Raw genomic sequence first — 12,512 nt, forward strand, 5'->3', positions numbered from 1 at the left:
GACTGATCGGGATGAGGAGGAGGACTGACCGGGGTGAGGAGGAGGACTGACCGGGGTGAGGAGGGAGGACTGATTGGGATGAGGAGGAGGACTGACCGGGGTGAGGAGGAAGACTGACGGGATGAGGAGGAGGACTGACCGGGGTGAGGAGGAGGACTGATCGGGATGAGGAGGAGGACTGACCGGGGTGAGGAGGAAGACGGATGAGGAGGAGGACTGACCGGGATGAGTAGGAAGACTGACGGGATGAGGAGGAGGACTGACGGGATGAGGACGAAGACTGATCAGGATGAGGAGGAGGTCTGATCGGGATGAGGAGGAGGACTGACCGGGAGGAGGAGGGAGGACTGATTGGAAGGAGTAGGAAGACTGACGGGATGAGGAGGAGGACTGACGGGATGAGGAGGAGGACTGATCGGGATGAGGAGGAGGACTGACGGGATGCGGAGGAGGACTGACGGGATGAGGAGGAAGACTGATAGGATGAGGACTGATTGGGATGAGGAGGAGGACTGACCGGGATGAGGAGAACTGATCGGGATGAGGAGGAGGACTGATCAGGATGAGGAGGAGAACTGACGGGATGAGGAGGAAGACTGATCGGGATGAGGAGGAGGAGGAAGACTGACCAGGATGAGGAGGAAGACAGATGGCTAACTAAACCATCAGGGGTCCTATTCCTTCTGTACTTCACCCAAAAAATGAAAAAAATGTTTAATATGACATTAATTTTTTTCAATTCCTTCATTCAGCGGCGGGGGAAGGGGGGGGGGGCAACTAAGGGGGCTTCAGATGTTGCAGAAGTCCTACCCAACCCCATCCTCTGTAGCTGGGGGTCCCCAAACTAAGACTCTCTACAAGATTTTATGTGGCCCCCGGCTAGGGTCCGTGGCCTGTCTCTGTCCACAGATTGAAGACTCAGATTAGCAGAGGCTGCCTATGGTCTTTGCTTTGACCTGATGTAAGGGGAGACTCTGATGGGCACTCTGATGTAAGGGGGACTCTGGGGATTCTGATGTAAGGGGGGACTCTGAGGATTCTGATGTAAGGGGGACTCTGGGGATTCTGATGTGAGGGGGACTATGGGGATTCTGATGTAAGGGGGACTCTGGGGATTCTGATGTAAGGGGGGACTCTGAGGATTCTGATGTAAGGGGGGACTCTGTGGATTCTGATGTAAGGGGGGACCCCAGAGTAACAGGGACTGTCATGGGGCCTCTGATGATGCTATTGAAAGAGAGGCTGTGATGAAAGGTCTGATGTAAGGGGGAACTCTGGGTACTCTGATGTAGGGTGGGACTCTGGGGATTCTGATGTAAGGGGGGATTCTGATGTAAGGGGGAACTCTGATATAAGGGGGATTCTGATGGGAACCCTGATGATCCTGTTGAAAGAGGAGCTATGATGAAAGGTCTGATGTAAGGGGGACTCTGGGGATTCTAATATAAGGGGGATTCTGATGGGAACCTTGATGTTCCTATGATAAGGGGGAGTTTGATGAGGGCTTTGATGTAAGGAGGGACTTTAAAGTAAGGGGGACTCAGATGGGGAATATGATATAAGGGGGAACTCTGATGTAAAGGGACTCCAAAATAACAGGGACTGTCATGGGGCCCCTGATGGTCCTATTGAAAGAGGGGCTGTGATGAAAGGTCTGATGTAAGGGGGACTCTGGGGATTCTGATGTAAGGGGGACTCTGGGGATTCTGATGTAAGGGGGACTCTGGGGATTCTGATGTAAGGGGGACTCTGATGGGGAGCTGCCAAGGCATGCTGGAACTTTTAGTTCTAAACAGACAGAGATCTACTGATCTGTATGGTGATTGGAATTCTGAACAAATCCTTCCTCAGTTCAGGGAGTTGGAAATTTTCAGCCGTTCCATGATCCACAGCAGACCATTGAGGCCGGGTTGTGGTCATGTCACGTTTCCAGTGAGTAATGCTGACAGGTTTTTGTTCCTTCATGTTCTGCTGAGCCGTCCCTGTCAGAGGAGAGACCGAAAATCCTGTGTCATCAATCTGTGTAGGGGGGAGTCTGAGCGACAAATGGGGAACATGTCTGTGCAATATGAATGTATAATAATAAGGGACATTAGAGCGTCAGCTCCTCTGGTACAGAGACTGATGTGACTGTGGGGGAGGGGACATTAGAGTGTAAGCTCCTCCTGGTACAGAGACTGATGGGACTGTGGGGGAGGGGACATTAGAGCGTCAGCTCCTCTGGTACAGAGACTGATGGGACTGTGGGGGAGGGGACATTAGAGTGTAAGCTCCTCCTGGTACAGAGACTGATGGGACTGTGGGGGAGGGGACATTAGAGTGTAAGCTCCTCCTGGTACAGAGACTGATGGGACTGTGGGAGAGGAGACATTAGAGTGTCAGCTCCTCCTGGTACAGAGACTGATGTGACTGTGGGGGAGGGGACATTAGAGCGTAAGCTCCTCCGGTACAGACTGATGTGACTGTGGGGGAGGGGACATTAGAGTGTAAGCTCCTCTGTACAGAGACTGATGTGACTGTGGGGGAGGGGACATTAGAGCGTAAGCTCCTCTGGTACAGAGACTGATGTGACTGTGGGGGAGGGGACATTAGAGCGTAAGCTCCTCTGGTACAGAGACTGATGTGACTGGGGGGGAGGGGACATTAGAGCGTAAGCTCCTCTGGTACAGAGACTGATGTGACTGTGGGGGAGGGGACATTACAGTGTAAGCTCCTCTGGTACAGAGACTGATGTGATTGTGGGGGAGGGGACATTAGAGTGTCAGCTCCTCTGGTACAGAGACTGATGTGACTGGGGGGGAGGGGACATTAGAGTGTAAGCTCCTCTGGTACAGAGACTGATGTGACTGTGGGGGAGGGGACATTAGAGTGTAAGCTCCTCTGGTACAGAGACTGATGTGACTGTGGGGGAGGGGACATTAGAGTGTAAGCTCCTCTGGTACAGAGACTGATGGGACTACGGGGGAGGGGGCATTAGAGTGGTAAGCTCCTCTGGTACAGAGACTGATGGGACTGTGGGGGAGGGGACATTAGAGTGTAAGCTCCTCTGGTACAGAGACTGGCTTAATGTTCTCTATACAGCACTTTGGACCACGTTGGAGATGTTCTTGGACCTTCTCCTCCACAATTGTGGGAGGACGCTCACATATATATATATATATTTTTGCAATCTCTGTTTTGCGGTTTTTGCTGCACTTGATTTATCTCGACCAATGACAACCATTGCACAAGTCTCCATCGAAGCCGTCAATGTGTTTCCTGCTTCTTAAAGCTTGAAGCAGCACAAAGAACCTTCACATTGCTTCCTGAAATTGCAAAAGGTCCATTGCTCATCAGCCATCGGGAGTGGGTGACGGGAACAAATCCTCAACACCACCAAAAACGTTCTTCCCCTATCTAGCATCCAATGCTCTGATCGGACGCCATTTCAAGGAATTAAACATTTTTTTCTAGGAGATCTAGGAGACCCTCATGAGCCTGCCATGGCTGAAGTAGACCTGGACTACCTTGCCAACGTGACCACTGGTGGCTTTGTGGTCAGCACTGAGAGCTATGATGTAGAAGAGATCTTCCTTTGCATCAAAACGGAAAGCAATACATTTGGAGAAGCGATTGTCCCCGTCTTCTTCTACCTAATCTTCACCATAAGCTTGCTGGGGAACGGCCTGATTTTGTTCCTGCTCTTGAAATTTGAAAACGTCAAGACGGTGACCAACTTATTTATCCTCAACTTGGTGATCTCGGACTTGCTGTTTACATTTTCGCTCCCATTTTGGGGATATTACCAAAACCATGAATGGATCTTCGGAGATGGTCTGTGCAAGGTGGTCCCATCCATCTTTTACATTGGATTTTACAGCAGCATCCTATTCCTGACCATGATGACCGTCGATCGCTACATGGCCGTCGTCCATGCCATCTATGCCGCCAGGACCAGGAAACTCGTGTACGTCTACTTGGCGAGCGCCGTCATCTGGGCGATAAGCCTGTTGTCGACCATTCCCAAATTAATCTTGTATGGAACGAGGAGTGATAACTTATACGGGAATCTCTGTGTGGAGACTGGTTATGATGAGAAAACGATCCAATGGTGGAAGATGGTAGGGTACTGTCAACAGCTGGTCATGTTCTTCTTGATACCATTGGTCGTCATCCTCTACTGCTACACGTTGATCGTTGTCAAGCTGTACCGTACCAAAATGCACAACAAGGACAAAGCCGTCAAGCTGATCCTCCTCATCGTGTTGGCCTTCTTTATTTGCTGGACCCCATTCAACGCCGCCCTCTTCATCAAAGCTCAGCACCTTTACCAAGGTAACAACTGCGACGACAACATTGACAAGGTCTACCTCGTCTGCCGAAACATCGCCTATTTCCATTGCTGCATCAACCCCTTTTTCTACACCTTTGTCGGCACCAAGTTCCGGCACCATTTGGCCACTATGTTCAGCAACTGGATCAGGTGCGGCCTGAGGTACAGGCACTCCAGCCTGAGCAGTAAGATCAGCGAATATTCCCCGCAGACCATTTACGAATAAATAGACTTTATGAAGAACAATGGCAGTTGGCAACGGCAGTAACCTCTTAGCTTTTTTGGGGTTAAGGATACATGAGAAATTTTTTTTTTTTCTTTTTTACATCTTGAATTACTATATCTTTGTTTAGCTTAATGAAGCTCGCTAAATGCCTGCCAAACGCTTGTTAGAGCTTGTACTGCTCTTTGTATATTGGTATGTCCCCACAGACTTTAACTGAAGGCTGCTTTTGAGGGCTTCAGACTGCCTTTGAGGGCTTCAGGCTGCTTTGAGGACTCCAGGCTCTTTTGAGGGATTTATGGTGCTTTGAGGGCTTCAGCCTGCCTTTGAGGGCTTCAGGCTGCTTTTGAGGGCTTCAGGTTGCTTTTGAGGGCTCCAGGCTCTTTTGAGAACTTCATAGTGCTTTGAGGGCTCCAGACTGTTTTGAGGGCTTCAGGCTGCTTTAGAGGGCTTCAGACTGCCTTTGAGGGCTTCAGGCTGCTTTAGAGGGCTTCAGGCTGCTTTATAGGGCTTCAGACTGCCTTTGAGGGCTTCAGACTGCTTTGAGGGCTCCAGGCTGCTTTGAGGGCTTCATGGTGCTTTTGAGTGCTTCATGGTGCTTTGAGGGCTTCAGACTGCTTTGAGGGCTTCAGGTTGCTTTAGAGGGCTTCAGGCTGCTTTAGAGGGCTTCAGACTGCCTTTGAGGGCTTCAGACTGCTTTTGAGGGCTTCAGGTTGCTTTGAGGGCTTCAGGCTGCTTTACAGGGCTTCAGACTGCCTTTGAGGGCTTCAGACTGCTTTGAGGGCTCCAGGGTGCTTTGTGGGCTTCATGGTGCTTTTGAGTGCTTCATGGTGCTTTGAGGGCTTCAGACTGCTTTGAGGGCTTCAGGCTGCATTAGAGGGCTTCAGACTGCCTTTGAGGGCTTCAGGCTGCTTTAGAGGGCTTCAGGCTGCTTTATAGGGCTTCAGACTGCCTTTGAGGGCTTCAGACTGCTTTGAGGGCTCCAGGCTGCTTTGAGGGCTTCATGGTGCTTTTGAGTGCTTCATGGTGCTTTGAGGGCTTCAGACTGCTTTGAGGGCTTCAGGCTGCTTTAGAGGGCTTCAGGCTGCTTTAGAGGGCTTCAGACTGCCTTTGAGGGCTTCAGACTGCTTTTGAGGGCTTCAGGTTGCTTTGAGGGCTTCAGGCTGCTTTACAGGGCTTCAGACTGCCTTTGAGGGCTTCAGACTGCTTTGAGGGCTCCAGGGTGCTTTGAGGGCTTCATGGTGCTTTTGAGTGCTTCATGGTGCTTTGAGGGCTTCAGACTGCTTTGAGGGCTACAGGCGGCTTTTGAGTGCTTCAGACTGCTTTTGAGGGCTTCAGGCTGCTTTGTGGGCTTCAGGCTGCTTTGAGGGGTTCAGACTGCTTTTGAGGGCTTCAGACTGCTTTGAGGGCTTCAGTCTGCCTTTGAGGGCTCCAGGCTGCTTTTGAGGGCTTCAGACTGCTTTAAGGGCTTTTTGAATGTTTTCTGAATATGATACCCTCATGCTAGGTTGTATGAGCTTAATTTAAAAAAACTGTACCTGGGGTTTAGCTCATGGCCACCCAGTACTGATCTGTGGGTTATGGAGAGATTCTGGGGGGCTTCAATCACCCCTGACCTCAGCAGATGAATTATAATGACCATGCAAGGGGGGGCGGACTCAGCGACTCAAAAGAAGCAAAAGAAGGGGCAGATGCCTCTAAATATCAATTTTGGAGAGACTGTCCCTTTAAGTGGGTCTGCTTCTGTAATTTTTAAAGGGCCAGTACATTAAAATGTACAAAAGTGATTGCTAATCACAGCAACTAAGTTTGCACATATAGCCACACCCAATCATAGGGTTGCCACGCCCACTTTTTTTTACTGCATTACTCTCCTTGTCACACCCACAGAAGTTTTTAGCCACACCCAATAATAGTTAGCAACGCCTGCTTTCCGCTGCTGTACTCTCCTTGTGCTGCAGTCCGTCTGCTCACCAGGACGTTCTTTTTTTTTTCTAAGGTTGGGAGGATTTTTTTTGAGGATTGTATTTGAGATGAAGGGAGTTAAAGGTTTAAGCAGGGGCGGACTGACCATTTGGAAACTCGGGCACTGCCCGAGGGCCCGGGGTCAGTAGGGGGCCCCATGAGATGCCCCTAGTACCTTTTTCATAGTTTTTGAGTTTGGGCAAGGACATAGGGGCCCCATGATCCCCTATTGCTCGGGGGCCCCATGAGTTGTCAGTCCCCCCCTGGGTTCAAGAACCACATTTGTGCACGGTGCTATCGTGCGTTTATGTCGGGCGTTTAGGCAGCTCACTGGAATCAATGGGCTGCCAATGGGCTGGAAGGTCCCAAAATTTCAAACCCAATACATGGCCCTGCTCTGCAATGCATGCGCATCACCTTAGAGCAGGGGTGTCAAACCGGCGGCTCTCCAGCTGTTGCGAAACTACAAGTCCCATCATGCCTCTGGCTTTGGGAGTCATGCTTGTAGCTGTCAATCTTGCAATGCCTCATGGGACTTGTAGTTTGGCAACAGCTGGAGGGCCACCAGTTTGACGCCCGTGCCTTAGAGCAATGGGATGCCATTCAAAATGGAGTGCATCTAACCAGGGGCGGACTGACCATTTGGAAACTCGGGCACTGCCCCAGGGCCCGAGGTCAGTAGGGGGCCCCATGAGATGCCCCTTTTACCTTTTTCATAGGCTTTTTTGAGTTTGGGCAAGGACACAGGGGCCCCATGATCCCCTATTGCCCGGGGGCCCCATGAGTTGTCAGTCCGCCCCTGCATCTAACACACGTTGCCACACAATGTAATGCATAGATGGACCCATACTGAAGCAAAGATGGAGATCTGCTCCTGGGGAAAAAAAATCAGCTGTCATCCCCGTGTCCTGACAGGTCCTCTTTGAGGCCATCTCTTGATTTGGCAATCTCCATGGCATTCAGCAAAATCAATGTCAATGTGATGATTAAATGTGAAATATAAACCTCATTTTTGGATGTTTTTTATACTTTTCAGGGAAAATCAAAGTCATTGTTTGTGTTTTAGATTTCACGTTTCACTGTTTTCAGTCTGAGCGAACTTTTGATCAGACGCAGAATTCAAAGCGATCTTCCTTTTGTTGGTTGCGTGCAGAAAACAAAATTAGAAATGTCGATGTTTGGAGGTCGAAATTTTGTATTATGATTTATTAAAGGATATTTCTTTTGAAACCGCAAAATGACTTCCTCTATTTCCTTTGTTGTGGATACAAATAAGACGTCAGTGTAAACGTTTCATGTATTGCTACATTGTGTCCAGCGCTGGATACATAGGAATTATACCATCGCTACATTGTGTCCAATGCTGGATACACATTATTTATACCATTGCTACATTGTGTCCAACGCTGGATACATAGGAATTATACCATTGCTACATTGTGTCCAACGCTGGATACATGTTATTTATACCATTGTTACATTGTGTCCAACGCTGGATACACATTATTTATACCATTGTTACATTGTGGCCAACGCTGGATACATAGGAATTATACCATCGCTACATTGTGTCCAATGCTGGATACATAGGAATTATAACATTGCTACATTGTGTCCAACGCTGGATACATAGGAATTATACCATTGCTACATTGTGTCCAGCGCTGGATACATGTTATTTATACCATTGCTACATTGTGTCCAGCGCTGGATACATAGGAATTATACCATCGCTACATTGTGTCTGTGACGGAACATGGCGTCTGACCGCAGCCCTTCTCACCAACCACGCTGTAACTTGCGTAACAATGCCACTCTCAGCTGCACCCTGCACAAAGATTTTCCAGCTCGCGGGACTACAATCTATGTGCCAGCAGCCTGAGAGCGATGGTTACTGGGTCAGGTTAATTGTGCAATTAACCCTTCACACTGCCACCACAGAGAAGGAAGAAACTCACAAATCCCAGCAACAACACTATGATATCAGCATAAGCGTCTGCAACACACACTGTCCCCACAGACAGGGATATTCTGGATATTACACACAGGAACACTCTTCCAGGGACAGGGATATCAGAGGATTATATATACAGGAACACTCTTCCAGGGACAGGGATATCAGAGGATTATATATACAGGAACACTCTTCCAGGGACAGGGATATCGGAGGATTATTACACACAGGAACACTCTTCCAGGGACAGGGATATCGGAGGATTATTACACACAGGAACACTCTTCCAGGGACAGGGATATCAGAGGATTATTACATACAGGAACACTCTTCCAGGGACAGGGATATCAGAGGATTATATATACAGGAACACTCTTCCAGGGACAGGGATATCAGAGGATTATTACACACAGGAACACTCTTCCAGGGACAGGGATATCAGAGGATTATATATACAGGAACACTCTTCCAGGGACAGGGATATCGGAGGATTATTACACACAGGAACACTCTTCCAGGGACAGGGATATCAGAGGATTATTACATACAGGAACACTCTTCCAGGGACAGGGATATCAGAGGATTATATATACAGGAACACTCTTCCAGGGACAGGGATATCGGAGGATTATTACATACAGGAACACTCTTCCAGGGACAGGGATATTCAGGATATTACACACAGGAACACTCTTCCAGGGACAGGGATATCGGAGGATTATTACACACAGGAACACTCTTCCAGGGATAGGGATATCGGAGGATTATTACACACAGGAACACTCTTCCAGGGACAGGGATATCAGAGGATTATTACACACAGGAACACTCTTCCAGGGACAGGGATATCAGAGGATTATTACATACAGGAACACTCTTCCAGGGACAGGGATATCAGAGGATTATTACACACAGGAACACTCTTCCAGGGACAGGGATATCAGAGGATTATTACACACAGGAACACTCTTCCAGGGACAGGGATATTCAGGATATTACACACAGGAACACTCTTCCAGGGACAGGGATATCGGAGGATTATTACACACAGGAACGCTCTTCCAGGGACAGGGATATTCAGGATATTACACACAGGAACACTCTTCCAGGGACAGGGATATCAGAGGATTATTACACACAGGAACACTCTTCCAGGGACAGGGATATTCAGGATATTACATACAGGAACACTCTTCCAGGGACAGGGATATCGGAGGATTATTACACACAGGAACACTCTTCCAGGGACAGGGATATCAGAGGATTATTACATACAGGAACACTCTTCCAGGGACAGGGATATCAGAGATTACATACAGGAGCACTCTTCCAGGGACCGGGATATTCAGGATATTACACACAGAAACACTCTTCCAGGGACAGGGATATCGGAGGATTATTACACACAGGAACGCTCTTCCAGGGACAGGGATATTCAGGATATTACATACAGGAACACTCTTCCAGGGACAGGGATATCGGAGGATTATTACATACAGGAACACTCTTCCAGGGACAGGGATATCAGAGATTACATACAGGAGCACTCTTCCAGGGACCGGGATATTCAGGATATTACACACAGAAACACTCTTCCAGGGACAGGGATATCGGAGGATTATTACACACAGGAACGCTCTTCCAGGGACAGGGATATTCAGGATATTACAAACAGGAACACTCTTCCAGGGACAGGGATATCAGAGGATTATTACACACAGGAACACTCTTCCAGGGACAGGGATATTCAGGATATTACACACAGGAACACTCTTCCAGGGACAGGGATATCAGAGGATTAATACATACAGGAACGCTCTTCCAGGGACAGGGATATTCAGGATATTACACACAGGAACACTCTTCCAGGGACAGGGATATCAGAGGATTATTACACACAGGAACACTCTTCCAGGGACAGGGATATTCAGGATATTACACACAGGAACACTCTTCCAGGGACAGGGATATTCAGGATATTACACACAGGAACACTCTTCCAGGGACAGGGATATCAGAGGATTATTACATACAGGAACACTCTTCCAGGGACAGGGATATCGGAGGATTATTACATACAGGAACACTCTTCCAGGGACAGGGATATCGGAGGATTATTACATACAGGAGCACTCTTCCAGGGACAGGGATATCAGAGGATTATTACACACAGGAACACTCTTCCAGGGACAGGGATATCAGAGGATTATATATACAGGAACACTCTTCCAGGGACAGGGATATCAGAGGATTATTACACACAGGAACACTCTTCCTGAGGCCTAACAAGATGGCTGTTACGTACAGCGTCCATTTCTCCACTTCATAATCGTCACACCTCCCCTCTCAGGTGGTTGCATGGGAGGGAACTGCCATTTCCCTCCTGACGCAACTGACTCCTTCTGGCTCGACCTGTCTTGATAACCCATCAGCATTGCCCTTCTTATGCTGTATGGGGAAATCGCTGAAGAATTGGGCTCCACCAAAGTAGTTTGCCGTTCTCCCCAGCAACACTCTTCCCAGTTCTCCCCAGTAACACTCTTCCCAGTTCTCCCCAGTAACACTGTTCCCAGTTCTCCCCAGTAACACTCTTCCCAGTTCTCCCCAGCAACACTCTTCCCAGTTCTCCCCAGCAACACTCTTCCCAGTTCTCCCCAGTAACACTCTTCCCAGTTCTCCCCAGCAACACTCTTCCCAGTTCTCCCCAGTAACACTCTTCCTAGTTCTCCCCAGTAACACTCTTCCCAGTTCTCCCCAGTAACACTCTTCCCAGTTCTCCCCAGTAACACTCTTCCCAGTTCTCCCCAGCAACACTCTTCCCAGTTCTCCCCAGTAACCAGCTCAGAGGATTGTGATCGGTGATCACCGTAAAGTGCCGCCCATGAAGGTACATTTGCAACTTCTAGAGAGCCCACACAATCGCGAGACACTCTTTTTCGATCGTGGCGTATGCTACCTCCCTGGGGAGCGGCTCCGGCTCGGGTAGAGGATGGGATGTTCCTCTCCTGCACCATCCACCTGGTTTAGGACTGCACCCAATCAGGGGCGGACTGACCATTTGGAAACTCGGGCGCTGCCCGAGGGCCCGGGGTCGGTAGGGGGCCCCATGAGGTGCCCCTGGTACCTTTTTCATAGGCTTTTTTGAGTTTGGGCAAGGACACAGGGGCCCCATGATCCCCTATTGCCTGGGGGCCCCATGAGTTGTCAGTCCACCCCTGCACCCAATCCATATGCCGAGGCATCCGTCTGCACTAGCAAATGGCGGGTGAAGTCTGGAGCCTGTAGCACAGAGGCGCCGGCCAGGGCCTCCTTCAAGGCCTGAAATGCCTTCTCACAATCTGGTGTCCAAGACACCACCTTGGGGAGTTTCTTTTTGGTCAGGTCAGTCAAAGGTTTTGCCAGGCTTCTATAGCTACATACAAACTTCCTATAGTAGCCAGCTGTCCCCAGGAATCACATGACCTGCTTTTTGGTTTGAGGGATAGGCCAGGCCAGGATGGCCTCCACCTTTCCTTTCTCAGGTCCCAGGGTTCCTCCTCCTACCTGGTGTCCCAAATACTGGACATCCGTCATGCCTATCTGACACTTACTGGGTTTGACAGTCAGATTAGCGGCTGTCAGTTTGTCCGGAACCTGTTTCAGATGCACCAGGAGATCCACCATGTTCTTCCCAGGTGGGGCTCAACACGGTGATGTCGTCCAGGTAGACTACTGCAAAGGGTTTCAGCCCCTCCAGCAAATCATTCATGACTCTCTGAAAGACAGCTGGGGCATTCTTCGTCCCAAATGGCATTACGGTGAATTCAAACAAGCCGAATGGGGTGAATGTGAATTCGTTGGGAATTCGACCCATGTATGGCCTGTGTAAGTGACTCAGTAGTGTGCACTGACCCTTCGTTGGAATTCGTTCGGAATTCGACCCGTGTATGACCTGCATAAGTCGCGTGACCCAGTAGTGTGAACCAACCCTTAAGGAACTTCCATAAACCTTCAGGGGCCATATAAAGTCCACCAAAAGACCCCTTAATGTTGCCACTCTATTGACTTCAATAAATTTT

The 12,512-nt window shown here is 49.1% G+C and overlaps 1 protein-coding gene across 1 annotated transcript; it reads left to right on the forward strand.

Moving 5' to 3' along the window:
• Nucleotides 1–3,219: 3,219 nt before the first annotated feature.
• Nucleotides 3,220–7,738, forward strand: LOC149441357 (C-C chemokine receptor type 3-like). The gene has a single exon (XM_089657451.1). It carries the CDS (start codon nucleotides 3,483–3,485, stop codon nucleotides 4,536–4,538), a length of 1,056 nt encoding a protein of 351 aa, XP_089513577.1. The 5' UTR covers nucleotides 3,220–3,482; the 3' UTR covers nucleotides 4,539–7,738.
• The last annotated feature ends 4,774 nt before the right edge of the window (nucleotides 7,739–12,512 follow it).

Source organism: Staurois parvus, unplaced genomic scaffold (assembly GCF_062004578.1).
Source record: "Staurois parvus isolate SC_StPar_1 unplaced genomic scaffold, SC_StPar_1.0 ptg001001l, whole genome shotgun sequence".
Lineage (NCBI taxonomy): Eukaryota > Metazoa > Chordata > Amphibia > Anura > Ranidae > Staurois > Staurois parvus.